Raw genomic sequence first — 22,417 nt, forward strand, 5'->3', positions numbered from 1 at the left:
AATCAAGTGTGCTTCATGGTTAAGTAAAATTAAATATGTTTATATTAATGCTAAGAGATACTGTTGCTACATACTGCAACATGGATGAACCTTGAAAACATTATGCGAAGTGAAAGAAGCCAGTCACAAAGGACCACATGTTATATGATGCACTTACATAAAATGTCCAGATTATAAAAATCTATAGCGACAGAAAGTAGATTAGTAGTTGCCTAGGGCTGGGGGAGAAGGGTATTAATGGGCGATGGCTAAGGTGTGCAGAGTTTCTTTTGGGGGTGATGAAAATGATCTAAAATTGAATGAGATGATGGCTGCACAATTCTGACTTTAAATAGGTGAATTGTATGTTATGTGAATTACACACACACACACACACACAAACTAAGAGAGAGAAAAAAGTTAGATGTAAAAAACAAGCATTTCGGATTGTGCGTGTGGAACTGTGAGAGTACAAGGTCATGTAGCTTCTCTTAGGGATATATTAAGAAAGTTTAAGAAGCATAAAAGTGAGTTCAAATAAGCCACTAATATTGACAACAATTCACCAACATATACTCATATACACATAATAATTCATCAACATATATACTTGACTTTAGAATCAGTTTACCAGTAGTGTATAAATTAAGTGAAACGATAGTAGTAAATTCCAATCTTGTTATTATAAATCAGTGATTTATAGAGTCCCATTTGAAAAGAAATACGTCTTTGTGAAATGTCATGGCAGTCAGTAAATTGCAACAAAGTCAATTGATTTCAGGGAAACTTTTAATTAAAATCAATCAATATATGAAATAACATCATTTTTGAATATGCTGTAGCTATTGTGTTCTGTAATACTGCAAAGAGAAAATATGTGAAATAGAAATCTGAGTGAAAAGATACTTTTTAAAATAGATTATAGAAATTTCCCTTTTTTTTGTTTTTTCCTAAGGAAGATTTGCCCTGAGCTAACATGTGTGCCCATCTTCCTCTACTTTATATGTGAGACACCTCCACAGCATGGTTGGTGAGTGGAGTAGGTCCACGCCTGAGATCCGAACCCACAAACCTGGGCCGCTGAAGTGGAGCGTGTGGAACTTTAACCACTTGGCTACGGGGCCGGGCCCTGGAAGTTTATTTCTAATGGTCCAGAGAATAAAACAGAAAGTTAGAAGCAAGCTCCTATGAAAGATAAATAAATGTTACAAATGTCAGGGACTTGAGACTGCTGTAAAACAGTTACCCACATGAAAAGAAGAAATTTTAAGCACCAGATCAAAAGAGAACATAAAATTAAAAGGACTGAATTTTAAATAACTTGAAGGAAGGTAAAAATTGGTTTTAAAAAATGTCTTTTAGGGGCCGGCCCAGTGGCATAGTGGTTAAGTTCACGCACTCCGCTTCGGCAGCCTGGGGTTCACAGATTTGAATCCCGGACATGGACTTACGCACTGTTCATCAAGCTATGCTGTGGTGGCGTCCCACATACAAAATAGAGAAAGATGGGCACAGATGTTAGCTCAGGGACAATCTTCCTCAACAACAAAAAAAAAATGTCTTTTCTACGTAAATTTACAGTCTTCTTTCTAGTCGTTTCATTCCACCAATATTTACTTGGTGCCTATATCATAAGCTGAGATATAAATATCTATATCATGTCCATGTTGTCAAGCTCAGAGTATAGATTAATAAATAAAATTGACAAGATCTCTGCCTTGTGAAATTTAAAACTAGTGTAAAGTGCAATCCATAAAAACCCAAAAATAATATATACAAATATATATATAAATAACTGAATATTTAGTAAGTGCTATAAAAATAGTATGCAGTAAAAGACAAAAAACAAAGGTGACTTTTTAAACAAGATAGTCAAAGTGTCTCTGAAGATTTGACATTTGAGCCTAAATCTGATACAAAAATAAACAGAAAACACTAAAAGGAATATTGTAAGTTAATTGATGTTAATTAGAGCTTTGCCTCTGCCCGTAGACAGGGTATGTGTAAGATAATCCACTGGAATGTGTCATACTGTGAAATTTTCTACTTTTGATATATTTTAGGGCGTATAATATGCTATCAATAGTACACGTGTAAGTCACAGATACCTATGTACAAATTGGGAATGCATGATCAATGGGATGCTGAGCGGAAAAGCTTAGATCACACTGCTGTCCTGGATGAGTCCTGGTAAGACAGAGAGGTTGAATTAGCCAAACAGGCCATAGGTGGTCTCTGGAAAGAGGCCATCAAAATAAAGATGATAGCCAGTACCTCGATGGTTACCTTGTAAGTAACCTCTTATGACTTTGTATCATTGAGTTGATAGCATTGTTCAAGTCTTCTCTATCCTTACTCATTTTCTGTTTACCCGTTCTATCAAGTACTGAAAGATTACACTTGAAATCTCAAACAAAGATTGTGAAAGGCCAGTTATACGTTTAGCTTTCTTCAGAGGTGTCCCAGAACAATCCCCTTAGCTGATACGAGAAAGGATTGATTCTCTTGTAAATGACACCAATTTCAGTCATTTAAGCGAATCTTTTGCTAGTCACGTCAGTTAGCATTTAACATAAGAATTACATGTGGTATTAGAAATGGATCACTTGTATTTTATAAATTTTATCACACATTACATAATAAATCTATGTTCACATAAGCTTATTCTTTCTGCGCCCCACCCCCCCGACAGCCTTCTGGGAACAGGGAGCTGTTCCCTTTGTATTCCTGTTTCCTTGGATAGGCACATCACTGGCACTCAATAAATGCTCATCAAATTGAATTTCAGGTTGTTGGTAAACTCTTTAAAGTTTATATAAATCAGCCTTGATCATATTCTCCAAAACTATAGACTGATTTATAGTAAGATACTCATTGGTTGGTTAAACATGTGGATGATAATTTATTCAAAAAGAGATCACTGTTTGGATTTATGTAGCGGAAGTAGAGGGTTTTGAGCTGTGTGCCAGTTGTATCTCCATAGTTCTTTGTTAAGAGTTTGAAGGATGTGGTCTTAATAAGATATCTTACTTCTAAGTCTTTAAATTTAACAGTAAAAATAGGAATTACTTTCAATTAACAGAAATTAAAGTTAAAGTGCTTTTACAGAAAAACTTTTATAAAACAACTTTTTATAATTCAATAGTTTTGTAGTTTCAAGGTTAAGCTTTATCTTTTTTTTTTTTTTTGAGGAAGATTGGCCCTGAGCTAACATCTGTTGCTAGTCTTCCTCTTTTTCTTTTTTCTCCCCAAAGCCACAGCACATAGTTGTATATCCTAGTTGAGGGTCCTTCTGGTTCTTCTATGTGGGACGCCGCCTCAGCATGGCTTGATGAGCGGTGAGTAGGTGTGCGCCCAGGATCCAAACTGGTGAACCCCAGGCCGCCGAAGCAGAACACGAGAACTTAACCACTATGCCACTGGGCCGGCCTCAAGCTTTATCTTTTTTTTTTTTTTTTTTTTTTTTTTGTGAGGAGGACTAGCCCTGAGCTAACATTCGATGCCAATCCTCCCCTTTTTTCTTGAGGAAGACTGGCCCTGGGCTAACATGCATGCCCATCTTCCTCTACTTTATATGGGACGCCGCCACAGCATGGCTTAACAAGTGGTGCGTCGGTGCGCGCCCGGGATCCGAACCTGCGAATCCCGGGCCGCCGCAGCGGAGCGCGCACACTTAACCGCTGCGCCACCGGGCGGCCCCTTTATCTTTTTGTATCTCAGCTTTTAAGCTTTATCTTTTTTATCTTTGTTTTCCTCAAGTATTAAGTGTTTTGGCAGTCTTTATAATATAGATGATATTTGATGTATCGTTGATTCCTTTTAACAATCGAGCATTTTAATATAAGCTGTCACTGTATTTAAAATTGAGAGAGAGTATTGGATCTTCACTGGTATATAATTTAAAAGTACATAGGTCTGATCAACGTTTATTTCTAACTGTGATTAAAGTGCTCTGGACTTGGGTTCTCATTATCAGCCTAATAATAATAGTACAGAATAATAACACAGCTTTTTATTACATAGTTTTATCATTTAATGTCATAGTCTCTGAGATAACATTTCCTCCCAACTTTTTTTTTTTGATAGGATAGGAAACGGAGTCTCAGAGGAGTGACCTGCTTTAGATTGTACATGCCAGTGGCTACAGAGGCAAATCTTGAACCTAGGTTATATGATTCCAAGTGGAAAAATCTTTCCCTATAGTATGCTGCATCTGTTTTCTATTCACTACTTATAGTTTGGCTTTTTCAGAAGAGTAGAAATAGTTGCTGTGCTCAGTTTTTTCTAGTGAATTGAACATAGACAATTGAAAATAATAAAAACTTACAAATCTGCTTATTGTATTAGTAAGTACTCAATGATATATACTAGTGCAGCAAAGTAAAATACAGAAATGCAAATCCTGTAAGTTGTCTGGAAATTTAATGTGATGTTTTCAATGAATGTTTTAATCGTTTATTTTATTTTGAGTTCAGTATTAAAATTTAAATAAAAATATAAAAACATGAATGTAGATACAATGTTTTTTTCTTTCCTAGACAGATATCGATTATGTACACGGTGTTGTAGCCAACCTGGAGAAAGAGTAAGTTCTTCTTAATTATGGAAATGAAAATATTTTAGTTACTATTATCTCTTGGCTTTTGGTAAAAGAAAATGCCTTCTTTTATAGTTCGTTTCTCTGTGGAGTTCAGTGTTCATTGGACCACCTATCATTGGTCTTTTACATTGTCATAAAGAAGGTGCATGTATATCCAGTTATCTGATGGGATAAATTGGTGTGTTTCATTAAGAAAAGACTTGAATATTGTATATATGTAACACTATCACATAACAGTCTTTAATCTTGAAGACCGTGAATATAGAGAGTCCTGTGAGATTACTTAAATCGTTCACCGTCTGTTTACCAAGAAAAAAAATTTCTGCTGTCAGGGCAGATAGTCATGTAGCAGTTTCAAACCTCAATGTTAAACTATGTCTAAATCTTTTCTTCTATTCTGCAAAGATTGAGTAACCACTTACTGTGAGCAAGGCACATTGTAGGTAACAGATGGAAAGCTTAATGTTTCAGGTATCATTAGTTTTTATAATATTGCCTTCATAGTTTTAATAGTGATATCATAAAAATTAGTCTTGATATGGGTTTCTTCATTGAATTGTATCTATTTTTGCCCCCAAAAGATATATCTTCTGCTTAAAAAGAAAAGCAAAAGAGAAATCATTATTTGGCAAGTCTAGATTTAAAATAATGTGGCTCTATCTTTGTTTATCAAAAAGCTAAAACAAGAGATTTTAAAAATATATGCATAGTTCAGGATTAAATTGTGCATTTGTTAGATTTTTCCTCAAGTGCTCAATTTCTTGGCAGCCTTTCTATAAGCACAGTTTAGTATAGACTCCTTAAATATAGGAACAGGGCAATCATTATTGGTCCCCCTTCCCATAGAACACGTGGGCAGATCTGTGGGGCTTATGCAGTAATTCTGTTGATTCTCTTCTTCCTTAGTGTGTAGGAAAACCAAGCCCAGAAAAAAGTGCAGTTCAGCGCTAAGGACATTTGTGCGAAGGCAGGTTGTTGCATGAGCATTTTGTAGAGGTTTGCAAAAATGAAATAAGGGAGAATGCAAATGTGAAAGCAATTACATTTGAGTCAGTAAAGACTGATTAAAAACACTTTAGAACAGAGCCAGCCCTGATGGCCTAGTAGTTAAAATTTAGCGCTCTCACCACATCGGCGGCCTGGGTTACTTTCCAGGTCACAGAACCACACCACCTGTCTGTCAGTTGCCATGCTGTGGCAGTGGCTCACCTAGAAGTACTAGAAGGACTTACAACTAGGATATACAACAATGCACTGGGGCTTTGGGGTGGAAAAAAAAGGAGGGGCAAAGATTGGCAACAGATGTTAGCTCAGGGCAAATCTTTCCCTGAAAAAAAACGAAAAAGAAAAACAAAACTTTAGAATGAAGTTTCTCAACCTTGGCATTATTGACATTTTGGGCTAGATAATTCTTTATTGTGAGGACTGTCATAAGCATTGTAGGATGTTTAAGCAGCATCCCTGGTGTGTACCCACTAGATGTCCGTAGTACTCCCCCAGTTATGACAATCGAATGTCTCCAGACATTGCTCAGTGTGCCCTCAGGGGACAAGATCACCCCCTGAGGAACACTAGTTTAGAATGACATACAGTCTATAAGGCACAAATAAACCTTCCTGAGAATTGAAGAACTTTGATTTGTGTATAAATATATGTATATAGATACACACGCATCCATTAGTTTGTTTTTCTTCAATTCCCTATTTTCTGTGACAGCTTGATTTGATTTTTTTAAAATTCTAATACTTTTTAGGAATGTAATACCTATAGTTGGCCTAGGATTTCTATGCTACTCTAAGGATAGTGGCATTTTACATTGTTTTTTAAGCATTATTTTTTTTAAAAAACTTCCTGCTATTGGAAAAGCCTGTGTTTTCTGACAAGTAAAATCAATGATAAGCTACTTCACTGAACACACTGTGACCATAACAGTATATCTTACTGATGTGTATTGTGTTAAACACAGTAAGTTGAGCATATCTTTAAGATAAATAAAATCCCAAAGAACTTAAATAACTCAGCTAACCTTTCTCACGATAGATTTTCTAAAGAAATCAGTTCTGGCTTGGTGGAAATAATATCACCTCCTGAAAGCTATTATCCTGACCTGACAAATTTAAAGGAGACATTTGGAGACTCTAAAGAAAGAGTAAGGTGAGCTTGTGTTGTTTAAAATCCCCCACCCTTGTGAGAATAACATATAATGAATGTAGTTCTTGTTCATTGAAGGTTAACATGTTTTAGGATTGAACTAATTAGTGAGAGCTAATAATTTTTGGTTATTTTATTGGAAATTTTATGGCGTCTCAGGTGACAGGTTGAATTTGGTTAACTTATTAATTTATATAACTGTGCTGCTCTCTGTTAGAACTTTTCTCAGGTATATTCAATGTAACATAATATAATTCAATATAACACAAAAGTTAGTCCAGGTAGAAATCTTGTGTCTGCATGCAACATAAATGAGAACTGATTTAATAAAAGTGATAAAAACAGTAATACTGTTCTGCAAAATTATATTGCAATAGTGTAACTAGTCGATTGGATTTATTTGTCTCTGAATCTCTAAAATTGAAGGACTTAACTTTCATTGTGTTGTTATTAAAAACAAAGTAATCTAAGAGATATTGGCATTAATTTTGGGTTAACCAGAAAAAAAAAGAAAAAAAAGTATTTTGGGAGGAGATTTATTATATTTCTTGAGTTGTTAATTTGTCCCAAAGATAGATATGTTCACATAATTGTTTAATTGCCTCTCAATAAATATAATTTTATTTTTAAAAAGTTTTAGGTTGAATTTGGTAAAAAATTGTGGATAGTCTCATTAAATTCAGAACAGCTTATGAGGTATATTCTGGAGAAATTTACTTAGTATGATTCAAAGCTTTAATTTTATCGCGTTGTAACCACTTCTGTTGTTCAGAATTAGTCAGTGTGTTTCTGTAGGCTACCAAGAATTCACTGAAAAGACTTAATATTGTAAATTTTAATATGATATTTTGGGTTTTTAGGCATTCACTACATATTTATCAGTTTCTACCTGTATGCAAAACATAGCCCTAAGCACCAGAGTAGTGATCCACAGCGTATAATTTTTGAAGCACTAGTTCCCAGAACCATTCAGATATTACTGAAAAAAGGGCCTGTGGTCAAGGAAGTTTGGCAAATATTGGATTAAAAATTTTTTTCAACAAATGTATTTACTGCTGGATGTTTCAATGCCTCTGATATACTAATGTGTAACCAGAAGGGGAATATGTGTGCTTCCCAAACTTATTTGACATTAGACTCCTTTTTTCCTCAGGATGTCTTGAAGATTAGTGTTTTGGGGAATATTGATAAAGACTTCATTAGAGAAAAGTGAATTCTCTTTCATTCTCTCTTAGGTGGATATATCATGTATTTGTGTATATCTATATCTATATCTATATGTCATATCCGTATATCTATATATCATATATACATCATGTCTATATAAAATATAGTATATATATAATATATTTATAAAATATTATACGTCTAATCTTATTCTGTTAAATTTGAGTCTGATTCCTAACTTATTTTTGAAAATTTTTATTTCAGGTGGAGAACAAAGCAAAACCTAGATTATTGTTTTCTAATGATGTATGCTCAGGAAAAGGGCATATATTACCTTCAGGTAAGTGTGGTTTTTCCTTTAATGTTTTTCACACTTTTAAAGAAAAGTAATATCAATGGTGTATTTTCATGAAAACAGGAAGTTTTAAAAGCATAAACCCTCTAAGATCTATGAGATCATAACCGTGTATCAGAGCAGAAGGGTCTGTCTTAGTCATTGGAAACGTGGGCTCTGCGGTTCTGTCTTCTGGGTTAGTACAAACTGTAGCTCTCCACTCAGTGTTGTGACAGTGGACAGACAGGGCACCATCTCCTCCTTCCTGTTCTCCCATCCCTCCGTCTTCTCTCTCATCCTCCTCTCTCCACTGTTAAAAAGAACTAAGATTTAATTATTTGGCAAATTTTACAGAAGGATTTCCATATAAGTTTTTAGAGGTCTTATGGTAGGCTAGTTTTTTGTATGCTACAATATATTTACATTTATATTGAAGATAATAAAACTGACATTTAATTCTAATGGTCCCACTTTTAGCAACATAGCTAAAAGAATGTCTATAATGATATGGATTTTAAGGTAGTCAGGTAGGCAACAACTTAAAAATTCTAAGAAGCTCTTATTTCTTCCAAATCTCAATCTCGTTAATGACTTAAGCTTGAATTTCACAATTGGAATTTCATTTCTTTAACCAAAGGTCTTTATCCTTTGTTCAAAATGCAAATACTCCTGAGAGTTATAGCACACTAAGCCTGTCAGTTATTTTTTTCAGTATAAACAGTTTGTTAGATCCTTTCCTGGGAGGATGTTTTGATGAGAGTGGCAAGAAGAGGCTGTGAGTCCCCATATCAGAAAGAAAATGGTTGAGCAGCCGCTGGCAGGGGTTGGGGAGGGGAAGAAAGAAGGAAAAAAGCCTGGCATCACGTGGGAAGGCGGACCTATTGAGGACAGACTTGGTCTCCTTTAACATTTTACCTCCAACCAGCTGCATTCAAATGTGCGTGAACCCTTCCTTGGTTCACAGGATGGGGAATGTGAATGATGTAGGGTCAGAATATAACACTGTGTATAACAGTCAACAACAGTTGTGCGTATAAAAACACAATATCCTAGATTTAGATAGTACATTTCCTTTAAATACGTTGGAGAAGTCTTATGTTAATTTCATAATAGTAATAATTTCAAAACATTTTATTTTAACATATCTCAAATATTATAGTTGAACCTTGCTGTTTGTTCTAGGGCCAGTATATAAATATTTACATTATGATCAAGAACTTTATAGGGAGAATTTAAAAGTGTAGCTAGATCGCTTTTAAAATTTGTTTTAAATTTCTCTCCAAGGAGGGAATTAATGGAAGCTTGAAGCTTTTTTGTGGAGTATAGAAAAAGTAAATATTTAGGAAATTAAGGAAAGGATGAGGTTAAGAAAGAGGATGGTAAGGAGAACTTCCCCCAAGCAGGGTCAGTACATGAGATACTGTAACAGCAGCAGCTATGAACTAACAGTTATTGCATGCTTATCATGTGTCAGGCATTGTTCTTGACAATTTATGCTTTATACATCTTAACTCATTTAATGCAACCCTTTTTTATAAGAACAGAATCGTATTGTACATACTTTCTTTAGCCTGTTTTGCTGTCACTTAACATAGTGTTGACACCTTTATATGCCAGTAATTATAAATTGGTATAATTTTTAATTGCTTCTTGAAGTGATTCAGATTATTCAGATATCATAATGACTTTGTTGTTGGTCATTTAAATTGTTTCCAACTTTTTACCTGTTTCAAAGATGAATCCAATGGACATTCTTAAAATTACTCTATTTTCCAAAAACTTATGCCTCAGAAAAGAGAGAATTGCTTTACATTCAAGACTTTACGTAATCTCATATTATACAGAATTCTATCAGTGAGTTCATTATGATCTACAAAGTATTGGTGTGCAAAACACATTTGCCTGAAAAGTCCTCAGTTTAATGCTGGTTTTGAGTGTTTGTGAAGGATAGAAATCACTTGGGAAATTTGGGGAAAATCAGGATGAGGGGTGAAGAAGCAAAGGAATTTAGCCCAGACTTCATGATTATCCTAGGAATGTGACTTCATGGTTGCATTTGTTGGGGGTGTGTTACCCAAGACTTTTAAAGAGTGCCTTTAAAAAGGCAGTAGAGGGGGCCGGCCCCGTGGCTTAGCAGTTAAGTGCCCGCGCTCTGCTGCTGGCGGCCTGGGTTCGGATCCCGGGCGCGCACCGACGCACAGCTTCTCCGGCCACGCTGAGGCCGCGTCCCACATACAGCAACTAGAAGGATGTGCAACTGTGACATACAACTATCCACTGGGGCTTTGGGGAAAAAAAGAGGAGGAGGATTGGCAGTAGATGTTAGCTCAGAGCCGGTCTTCCTCAGCAAAAAGAGGAGGATTGGCATGGATGTTAGCTCGGGGCTGATCTTCCTCACAAAATATATAAATAAATAAAATGAAAAATAAAAATAAAAAGGGAGTAGAGCCAGAGGTTACTCTGTGGTCATCACAGACATAAACAAGGGAAGAAGAAAACGTCAGTTGTCCTAGTGCTATGCTCATGGCTTGGAATGAAGCTTCCAGTGACAGCATCATACACAGTTTCATAAAGTGCTGTATCACGAATAACTTGGGATTGAAGACAGTGTCTTCTGGAAAACTGACGATTCAAGTGCTTCGTAGGCGGTGCTGTGTAATTCTTCCTGTGTCACGTAATGAAGCACTGCATGTCTCATTGTGCCGCTTTTAGTGATGCTGAGGCGAGTCAGTGGGTTAGCGGTGTCAGCCTCATCCCTGCTTTATAAGGCTCCCCAGCAGCCACTCCTCCTGTGGTTTCAGCATCTGCTCATTACTTTTCTGCAGACCAATCATTTCATTAGAGGGCGCCAAGTGGTAATTTCCTAATTCTATAATTTCTAATTTTCTTATAAGATGAGTTCTATAAAAAACTTTCCCTCCTTAACTATTTGGTTACCTTGAAAAATAGTTCACAGAGGAAAGACAGAATAAATGCTTGATTTTCTCTTTATTAATTTTTTAGTCTCTTTTTTTTTTTTGGTGAGGAAGACTGCCCCTGAGCTAACACCAGTTGCCAATCTTCCTCTTTTTGCTTGTGGAAGATTGGCCCTGAGCTAACATCTGTGCCCATCTTCCTCCATTTTGTATGTGGGACACCGCCACAGCACGGCGTGATGAGCAGTACAGGTTCGTGCCTGGGATCCGAACCTGCAAACCCCGGGCTGCTGAAGTGAAGTGCACCAAACTTAGCCACTGTGCCGCCTGGCTGGCTCCTCTTTATTAAGTTTTAAAGTTGGTACCCTAGCACTCTCCAGTGGTGGCTATTTCTCAAGTATCGTTATGAACTCATGGATTTTTAAAATATATTTGATTTGCCTCAATCCTTGCAATCATTATTCATGTTGATGCTTATATTGGTACATCATAAGCCAGTGGGAATCTCTTCAAACTGGCTCTTGTATTCTTTCCATATAAGTCTAATAAGCTTTGATCACTTCTTTGCTCACTGATGCATCTTGCATGTTTCCTATTCCAGATCTGGAATCAGCTATTTCTCTAAGGATCCTGTTCCTTCTGTAAAGATCCTGTTCCTTTTAGAGGCGTATGGTATTTAAGACACAAGCTGGGTGCTTGAGATGCTCCTTGCTATTCTAGTGTCTTTGCTTGTAGTCCTTTCAGCAAGGAAAAGGGATTTTACTTTTCAGAGAAAAAAATCACAAGTTTATATTGATATTCCCAATTGAAATTGGGAATAAACCCTAAGGGTTTTTACTTAACTTTTTTGAATTTATACATATATTTATTTTCTCTTGGTTTTTAATAACATTATCCTAATAACAGTTCTTTTATTCTATAATATACCTACAATAGTTTCAAAATAACAATACCAATATCACTACTAACAATTAGACTACTGAATGCAATTTAAATATTCTTTGTTCTTTTTTTCCCCTTAGGATATATCCTGGTATGGATATATAGTCAAAATTTTGTTTGAAAATCACTTGCAGTAATTCTTTATATTGTGTGACTGTACTGTCAACTTGATGTGAAACTAGGTTCGTTTCATTTTGTATTCAGTTTTTAGGATTTTGTTTTTCTTTTTAGTTGTACAAAACATAACATTCCAAAATCAAAACTTACAAAAAACAAGATACATTCACAGAAGTCTCACTTTTAGGGCTGTCCACTTCACCCTGTTTCCTCTTTCCCCCATGGGTAACCACCATTAGTTTTTGGTTTCTCCTAATACTTTTAAAAAATTTAAGCAAAAGTGTATATATAATATTCCACCTCTTCTTGATACTATATTTGCATACTGTAAAAACAGTATTTTGCATCTTGTTTTTTAGCTTCCCTCTGTAAACTAGCGATCACTAATGAAATATGTGTTAGATTTTTCAAAAAGTGGCTCTTGCCATGACGAAACACTGATGTCAGAGAAGCACGTATATTCACTAAAAAACCTGTACATAAGGTTCATGGCAGCTTTATTCATAATAGCCAAAATCTGGAAACAACTCAAATATTCTTCAGCAGGTGAATGGTTAAACAAACTGTGGTACATCCATACCATGGAATACTAAATAATGAAAAGAAACAAACTATTGATACATACAACTTCTTGGATCTTAGGGAGATTATGCTGAGTTTAAAAAGCCAATCTTAAAAGGTTACATAGTGTATGATTCCATTTATGTAGCATTCTTGAAATAACAAAATTGCAGTCGTGTGCCATATAAGGACGTTTCAGTCAACGATGGCCCGCATATATGACAGAGGTCTCATAAGATTAGTACCATATAGCCTGGGTGTGTAGTAGGCTATACTATCTAGATTTGTGTAAGGACACTGTGATGTTCGCTCAATGATGAAATCACCTAACGACGCATTTCTCAGAACATATCCCCATTGTTATGCAACACATGACTGTGTAGAGATGGAGAACAGACTGTTGGTTACTAGAGTCTAGGAAGGGAGAGGAAAGGAGGGAGATGCCTGTGGATATAAAGGGTAACTCAAGAATCCTTGTGATGAAACTGTTCTGTCTCCTAACTGTAGTGGTGGTCACACAAATCTACACATGATAAAATTGCATGGAACTAAATACACACGCACGCACATGCGCACACACACACCACTGACTGCATGTAAAACTGGTGAAATTAAATAAGGTCACTGGGGGCTGGCCCCGTGGCTTAGCGGTTAAGTGCGTGCGCTCCGCTGCTGGCGACCCGGGTTTGGATCTTGGGCGCGCACCGACGCACCGCTTCTCCGGCCATGCTGAGGCCGCGTCCCACATACAGCAACTAGAAGCATGTGCAGCTATGACATACAACTATATACTGGGGCTTTGGGGGAAAAAAATAAATAAAATTAAATAAATAAATAAGGTCAATGAATTGTATCAAAGTCAATTTACTGGTGATATTGTACTGTAGTTATATTGGAGTATGTTATATTGAGGGAAACTGAGTGAAAGGTCTTTGGGATCTCTCTGTATTATTTCTTACAGCTGCATATGAATCTACAATTATCTTAAAATAAAAAGTCTTTTGAAAAGTGAAGTTGCTTGATGATATGTGCGAGGAACAAAGTAATTTTTCTAATTTAATATAAAAAAATGTGAATTTATGTGTGGTAACCAAAATTAGTGTACTAAATTTTTTTTTTTTTTTTTTTTTTTGTGAGGAGATCATTCCTGTGCTAACACCCGCCAATCCTCCTCTTTTTTTGCTGAGGAAGACGGCCCTGGGCTAACATCTGTGCCCATCTTCCTCCACTTTATATGGGATGCCGCCACAGCATGGCTTGCCAAGCAGTGCGTCGGTGCGCGCCCGGGATCCGAACCAGCGAACCCCGGGCCGCCGCAGCGGAGCGCGCGCACTTAACCGCTTGTGCCACCGGGCCGGCCCCTAGTGTACTAAATTTTAAGTAGGCATTTGACTATTTCATCTATATCTCTGTATATTTAAATTAGTCCCCAATTTGTTTTTTAATTTACTTATTGGAAAAATGTGTAATTGCCTGATAGTAGGGATCATCTTTCCTTTGGGCATATATGGGAAACGTTTAGGTTTGAGCTTGGGCGTCTGTTCTTTCAGAACGCAAGGGTAGGTGCCACCATAGCTCTTTGCTTTGTCTAGTTTTCCCTCCAGCTTCCCTAAAAGCTCTGAGCGCATAAAACATGTCTTTTTTGTTCACTGAAATATTCCCAGGGTTTAGTATAGTGTCTGGAACATAATAGAAGCTCAATACATATTTGGTGATTCAGTGTCATTTTTCCAAGTACTACTCCTGTTTCTTCAAAGGTAGGAAGGAGAAAGGTTATAGGACTTAAAGACATGAAAAATCTAAGTACTAAAATAAGTGAAAATTACTTAGCAGGTAACTAGAAATGATAACATGAAATTAAGAAAAGGAAAAGTTTTCTTAGGATATTAAAATCATCTGTGACTTTAAAATTTTATGAAAGGAGATTCTGGGGAGGAAGTCTTTGTAGACACTCATGATCCCTGATCTCTGTCACCTCCCCATGGAACTGGTAAAAATTCCAAGTGTAGATAACACGTGGTGCTGGCAGAGCACATGGGGTTAACTGGCACTCTGAATTGCTACAGCTTCTTAAGTATTTTGAAGATATCTTTTAAATTATGAAAAGGGAACTTTTAGGAATCTGTCCTACAGAAGTGAAAAGCGCTAATATGTACGTATAAGGCTATTTATTGCAGCATTTGTTTGCATTGACAAAAAATGAGAAACAACCTGGATGTCTGCCTATGAGCGGGGACGAGTTGTATGAATTGTTATACATTGATACCATGGTACATTATGCATCTACTAAAAGGATGGACTAAATATATATTTGTTAACCTGGAAAGATATTCATGATATACTAAGAGAAAAAAGCCAATTTCACAATATGGTCCTTTTTTTATAAAAATGTAAAGGTGGATGGGAACCTTAAGTATGTATGGGTCTATGTGTGATGTATGTCCCTACAGAAGGTGTCGAATGAGTGCACACCCAGCTTTTAACATTAGTCACCTCAACTAGCAGGATGGAGGGCAGAGAAGGAAAACCGCTAGCTCTTTCTTTGATTTTCTCTTTGACTTGGTACATATATTATGTGAAAAGCAAAAAAATTTAAAAGGCCTATAAAAATTCTTTTCCTTTGAAAAGAAGGAAAGATGGTGTGAAGTCATGTTGGGCACTATGAAAGGACCAAAAAGGGGTAATTCATGGAGTGGTATTGTTATTTCCCACAGGGAGGGAGTGGGTTAGTTGACTTGCCATGTGCATCTTCCATTTTGTTTTCCTCATTTTCTTTTAATAAAATTTTTGTTTATGTTTTCATCCTTTATGACCATCGTTTTCTTGATTTTCATTATAAAATGTGCTTGAGTTTTTCCATAATAAAGAACATCCTTATGTCTAAATCTTTCCTTCTCTTTCTGATTTATTAATATGATTGCTCAATTTTCTGTAGCTTGAAGATGATATTATTGTCAAACAGAATTACTTTAACACTATAAAAAATTTTGCACTTCAACTTTCTTCTGAGGAATGGATGATACTCGAGTTCTCCCAGCTGGGCTTCATTGGTAAGAAAAGTGTCAGATTTATCTACTTTTCAGAAATAACTGTGACTCTTGGAATCTTAAACTAATTGATTTTTAAACTTAAATTTGTCTTTTTTCTTTGGACATGGATTGCTTTTGAGGAAATTTAACTTAGGTAAACTTCCATGTATGAAATGGTGCAAGTCAACTCAAAATAGTATTTGGAGACTCTTCTAAGATTGTGATGTTGACTCTAGAGTTGTTCTTCTCTGACTCCTCCAGTTCCTCTCTTATAGCCCAGTGCTTTTGCAAATTGGGGTCATTTTAAAAAGAATGCCGCACTAACAGTTTTATAGTATGAATTCGTGGTGTTTGATGTAGTATATGATGTTCTTGTTCAGTGATTAATTTGTATTCATATGTTGCTTTCATTGACTAGTCAGGGTGCTCATTTTAAAAGTTATTTTTCACTAAAATTCCTAAATTATCCTACTAAAGAGAATATGTTTAAAGTTGAAGAATTCAAGGAAATTTACAGGTTTTAAAAAACACCCAGAGGATAACATTTCACTTCCTATGGTACTTTAAAACTTGAACTATTAGAGGCTGGGGGCTTTGACCTTGTTGATCATTTATCTCAAAACTGAAGAGTCAAAAAACATCTTTACTTGTGAAGGTTTCAGTGAAGACAGAATTAGGAGTCCTTGTTTTTTTGCATTTATTGATTTAATTAAAATTTTTTTACCTAAACTTCTTAAGTTTCTTTTTTTATGGGAAGAATCTTAATAAGACATAAAGGAGAAATCTTTGACTTACTTCCTGACTCCTTTGAGCCAGTAGTTGTCTGATAGATTTTGTAATAGAGAAAGTCAGGAGTTCAGTATTTCCATTTATACCCAGGTGACAACTCGGAATGTTTAGCTAATGCAAGTTTGTTTGTTTTTGATAAGACAAGTGGGGAAATTATTCATAGTGATTTATAGTTGAAAGCATAGCTTTTATGTATTTGTTGTATAGATTTCACTTATTTAAGCCATTTTTTTTTAAAGCTGGTGTTGTCCTGATTTAATTGAGGTTAAGAGACAACTTAATAATGGATACTTGATTTTTTTTTTTTAATGAGATTTTTGTTTTTTTGGGGGGGGGAAGATTGGCCCTGAGCTAACATCTGTTGCCAATCTTCCTCTTTTTCTCTTTTTTTTTCTCCCTAAAGCCCCCAGTACATAGTTGTATATCCTAGTTGTAGGTCCTAGTTCTTCTGTGTGGGATGCCACCTCAGCATGGCTTGATGAGCGGTGAGTAGATCCGCACCTGGGATCTGAACAGGCGAACCCTGGGCTGCCAAAGCAGAGCGTGCGAACTTAACCACTGCGCCACCAGGCCTGCCCCTATTTAAGCCATTTTGATGCTTGGTTTCTTTATTACAGCTATTGACTGGAAATATCTTTTCAGGTAAAATGTTTCAAGCGCCAGACCTCACTCTGATTGTAGAATTCATATTTATGTTCTATAAGGAGAAACCCATTGATTGGCTTTTGGACCATATTCTCTGGGTGAAAGTCTGCAACCCTGAAAAAGATGCAGTAAGTTAATTTCTTATGAAGGTGAACGAGGCTTCTTTTCTATATTTTGTGAAAATGACTTTTAGGGAGCCAGATTTTATAAATGAACAATTAATAGGTAGCTGAAAGAAAACAATGTTTCCACTTAACATTTCAAGTGCTTGACTTCTTTCTTGAACTGACAAAAGGTTCCTATAGTAGAGAGACTTTTAAATAGCAGAGGAAAATCCTGTAAATCAGTGAAGCTCACTCTTTAAATTGCTGGTAAATGTTTATAGTGTCTTCAGGCTCTGGTATTTCGTTCCTGTTGGCTCTAGATGTTGATCATATCTGTCCTCTATGGGGTGTTGTTTCAGTTTTCTTCATATTCTTCATATTCTCTGTCAGCTTTCTTTTTTCAAATACTTTTTGGGGACAGTATCAGACCCCAACACATCCAGAAATAAGGAATAAAATAGAAGTAATATTTTTTATACTAAAATATGTTTTATACTAAACATGTTTTATACTAAACATACTAATATGTTTTACACTAAAACAATGGCAAGTCAAAAAAGTACCTTTCCCTGTGTTACTTGCAAGAAACCAATGGCCATACTAAAGTGACCTTTGGGATGATGGTGGCAAGTAAGTAGGTAAACGATGATTTTTGCTTTGATTATTCAAATATCAAGTTGTTTCCACAGAAATCTTATTATAAAGGTAATTAGATATGTTTTCCTTGTCCAATTTGATATACCTCTGAAAAGAAAAACAAATTTTATTTATTTGGTGTAAGCATAAATAAAATATGAATGTACACATTCTTAAAAGTGAATGTCAATTTTGACGTGTAATAACAAGGAAATATTTATTATAAGCATATGTCATTATAAGGTTGATTTAACATTCATTCTAACAAATAAACATTTAATTTTACTTCATGAATTTATATTCCATAGAATAGTTTGATCATCCTACTTGGCAGTTAGTTTTTAGGACTCTATCCTCTGGTGTCTGTAAGCTATTGTTGCATTCTCTTTGTTTTTTTTAAAAAATAACCACTTTCATAGAACAAAACATGGAATATAGCAAAATAGCAGAGTATCTACTTTCCAACAATGATTAAACGTATAAATTGATTTGAACAGCTCATTTTTATGATGTAAGCCCTTGCCTGTATTTTCTTTGTGATTTATAAGAATTTTTATTGTAGGACAAAAAAGTTAATGTCATCTTTACGCTCCTACAATATACTTGCATTTAATTGGTCCTGTGCAGTTTTATCTAATATATAGTTAGGTTCTAAAATGGTCCTGTGAGGTGAAAATCTCTAATAGTAAAAATGAAAACCCTTTAAATCATCTATATCTTTCAGTACATAACCCTTTGGACAGTTGTATCTGTTCTTTCACTCTTCCTCAGGCCATATTTGTCTGTGGCCCGTAATTCTTCGGTTGCTTCCACTAGGATGCCGAGGAAGCTGTCACCATAGACTTGCTGGCCTCCGGAACCATATCGCTTTGACAGTGGTCTGGGGAACCCCTCAGAGCATTTGCACATTCTCCCAAAGGCTGTCAACCTACTTTCACTCTTCAGGCCCCAGTGTGTCCATTGCCTGTTGGGTGGTGGGCTCTGTCTCAGTCGCTGTTTGTTCTTTTCTTCTCACCCTCTTTGTCCTCCACTTTGCTCTTCCCCTTTAGTCTCCTTCCCTCCCCTTCCCTCTCCCTCTCCTTCCACTTGACTAGTTGAATTTGTGTAAATAAAATATACCATTTCACCTCTATTCTACTGTTAGTAATAATGTCAATGAAGTAAAACCTCTTGAGAAAAATCAGGCATTTTAACACCCAGTAAATTATTGGAGGTCTTTCAAAGTGGAAATGTCTTATAAATATGTCTTTTTCAATATGTTCTTAGCTCAAAACTTAAAAAAGTCGTTGAAAATGAAGAGAGTTTGTAAAAGCATGACAGGATAGCCATGACTGTCTTGAAGCACTGCACTAACACACAGCGAGAGCCCTGCTAGTGTTATGGATTTCACACGGTACAATCAAGCGTGAGGACAGGTTGTCGTCTGAAGTCTGGGCCATGAGGCGCTTGGAGTCGAAGCATAGGTGTCCCTTAACTGTGCTGAGATAGATTTGTCTGTGGAATGCTTAATGTCGTTTACTTGCTTGTAATCAAGTTATTGCCTTGCATTTTCAAATTGCTTTCATGCAACAAAATGTGCCTTTTAGTATTTACAAATTCTTTATTATATTATCTGATTAAAGATATTTTGTTATTTGAACCAAACTTCTAGTTTATGGTTTGTGCATTTTCATATTAAAAGTCAAATAAATATTGACATATCTTGAAAGATGGTTGAAATTAAATCCTTAACTCTTCCCTTATATGTGGTTATTTTAAATTTCAACATCATGTTTCTTTATCAGGTAGGTAGTAAATCTATTAATGCCTCAAAGCAGACCCTAAAAAAACATATGACTTGGAATTATGAGATGAAGTATTTTCTTTTCAGTATTCTTATAAAGGACTTCTCATTTTTCAGATGACAAGATTTTACTTGATAATGTAACACTAATATGATTTCTTTTTTTAATATTTAGAAACATTGTGATAGACAGAAAGCAAATCTGCGAATTCGCTTCAGACCTTCCCTTTTCCAACATGTTGGTCTGCATTCTTCACTAACAGGAAAAATTCAGAAACTCACGGTTGGTGATTTTATTTTATTTTTCTCATGCACATACAATTTGTTTTTCACTGTATAATCATTTCTCGTCTTCTTAAGTATAAATAAGCTATATGTTATTTAATAGCATATGTGTCTTTCCTCCTAGGATAAAGATTATATGAAACCCTTACTTCTTAAAATCCATGTAAACCCACCTGCAGAAGTTTCTACTTCTTTGAAGGTCTACCAAGGACATACACTGGAGAAAACTTATATGGGCGAGGATTTCTTCTGGGCTATAACCCCGATAGCTGGAGACTACATCTTGTTTAAATTTGATAAGCCAGTCAATGTAGAAAGGTTGGTGACTATTGAAATATATTTGGTCTTACAGTTCAGACCTCTTATTTCATAACGTGATTTATGATGGAATTTTTTTGTGTATAACAGATGTAAGGAGACAGTGGGTCCCAAATGTTGGGTTATAAATTACATTTCCTAAAACTCAGTAATAAAATGAGTATGTTGTTTTCAGATATAATGTTACGTTTAGCATGTTTGATAAATTCTATTGGTATTTCTGAACATATATTTAGTATAGTTTTTTAATACTTTTATGTAGAACTCTCCCTCAAAATCTCACATTAGTTTTCATGTCCTTATCCTAGAATTGCCCTTAAGATTTGACTGAGAGCTAGTTGATTACCCAGCAATTTGGTTGACATGATAAATTTGACAGACTAGGACTCTTCCTGGTCAGTGGCTTTGCAAACGCTGGATTCTTTTTAGTACACCATGGAGGAATTGACAGTCTTTTTGTGTTTTTCAGCATTTATGTTCGTTTTACAGTATTTAGGACTTTTTCTCCCCATTTTTCATTTAACAGTGATGATTCTTTCAACCTCTCCTGTTTTGGGTGTGTTCCCCAGACTGTCTGTGGCGTACTTAAATGTAATCCCCAGAATAGAATAGAATTTTCTAGCCTGTGGCATATTATGTTATGTGTTCTTGTGTGAGGGCCATTTAGTTTTTAGAATCCACCAAAAATCATTTGGAATAATTCTATTTAAAATGGTCAAAAACAATGCATAGCTATAATGTGATGTTATTAATTTTCTTTTGTTACTCTTAATTGATTCTAAAGAGGAATTTAAGTGTAAAAATACTTTAAGCAAAGGAACATCACTGGAAAACATAAAAATACTTTTGAGTAATATTTTGCGTGTTAATGAGTATATAATATTTATTATTTAATTTTCACTTTTATACTATATAGTGATACTCTGCACTTTGAAGTGTTGTTTACCACACTTAAAGAATCATCAGAGAAATAGAAACGATAGTTTTCTTTCACATCATAAACAAGAATAGCCTTAAACCATGTTTGTTGGTTTATTTTTAGTAAATGAAAATAATTCCATCAAAGAATCTGCTAAAGAACTCATATATTGGAGATAAAATTTCTTAACAACAAATACATTTACAATACACTTCTATAAAGTAATACTTACATGCCCCTACTGAGGGCACATTTCTAGTAAAACACAGTTCTTCTAAAACCATAGTATATGTGAACTTTCTTAGAGTTCATGGCTAGACCCACCCTTCCTAGGACAGAGAAAAGGAATCACTTTTGGATTTCCATAATAACTTATTTGCTGAGAGGGGAAAATGGAGAAGTTGTATTTATCAATACAGAAATGAAGTGTTAGGAAATATTTTCTGACTCTGTAACATGATATGTGTTCATTATGCAAAAATTTTAAAAGTACGAAGAATGAGGGAAAAAATGACAACTCCAAAGACACCATTTTATTGGCACGTTTTTTTCTTGGTAATTCTGTGCACTTTCTACTTTGAGATCATGGTCTATAATTTTATATCTTATGTTTTCCATTATGCTCTATCATAAATGATTCATAAACATTTTAATGGCTGCACAGTATCCCATTGCATGGCTCTACCATCATTTACTTCTTCTAATGTTAAACTTTTTAGGTGGTATTGAGTTTTTCACTAGAGGAATCACATGGTGAACACCTCTGAATCAATCTGTCTAAATCCCAGATTATATCATAATGTGGGCTCTTTTCTTAAAAGTGGCTTCCCCCATCCCATGTTTTTGCATCTGTAGCTGAGATATTGAATAGGCCATGGTAATATGAAGCAGCATTCCAAGTCAAAGAAGCCTTAAAAAAAAAAAAGAGTGTCTCTCATCTGAAAATGCTGGAAGTAATTTTTGGCGTAGCTTAGAAGGAGCTTCTTATTAGGGTCCCCTGACCTGTGTAACATTTAAAAACCAATTCTTTATTACAGGTGATTTTTTTCCCACAAGTACCATCCTATAACTGTATCATAACCATACTGTAACTATTACTTGCTAAGTATTTTTGATATGCAAGGTACTTTTTGTGAGTTCTCA

At 35.4% G+C, this 22,417-nt stretch overlaps 1 protein-coding gene across 4 annotated transcripts in view; it reads left to right on the top strand.

Moving 5' to 3' along the window:
- Nucleotides 1-22,417, top strand: part of MGAT4A (alpha-1,3-mannosyl-glycoprotein 4-beta-N-acetylglucosaminyltransferase A) — a 108,614-nt gene that overhangs the window by 76,116 nt on the left and 10,081 nt on the right. For 3 of the 4 annotated variants that reach the window (XM_058534491.1, XM_058534492.1, XM_058534494.1), the window contains 7 exons: nucleotides 4,518-4,564; nucleotides 6,620-6,733; nucleotides 8,162-8,237; nucleotides 15,702-15,816; nucleotides 17,227-17,357; nucleotides 19,928-20,035; nucleotides 20,162-20,355. In XM_058534491.1, the coding sequence (XP_058390474.1) occupies nucleotides 4,518-4,564; nucleotides 6,620-6,733; nucleotides 8,162-8,237; nucleotides 15,702-15,816; nucleotides 17,227-17,357; nucleotides 19,928-20,035; nucleotides 20,162-20,355 (785 nt within the window). The remainder of the gene's footprint in view (nucleotides 1-4,517; nucleotides 4,565-6,619; nucleotides 6,734-8,161; nucleotides 8,238-15,701; nucleotides 15,817-17,226; nucleotides 17,358-19,927; nucleotides 20,036-20,161; nucleotides 20,356-22,417) is intronic. The other variant, XM_058534493.1, reaches the window with a different exon arrangement.

This window comes from Diceros bicornis, chromosome 40 (genome assembly GCF_020826845.1).
Source record: "Diceros bicornis minor isolate mBicDic1 chromosome 40, mDicBic1.mat.cur, whole genome shotgun sequence".
NCBI classification, from domain to species: domain Eukaryota; kingdom Metazoa; phylum Chordata; class Mammalia; order Perissodactyla; family Rhinocerotidae; genus Diceros; species Diceros bicornis.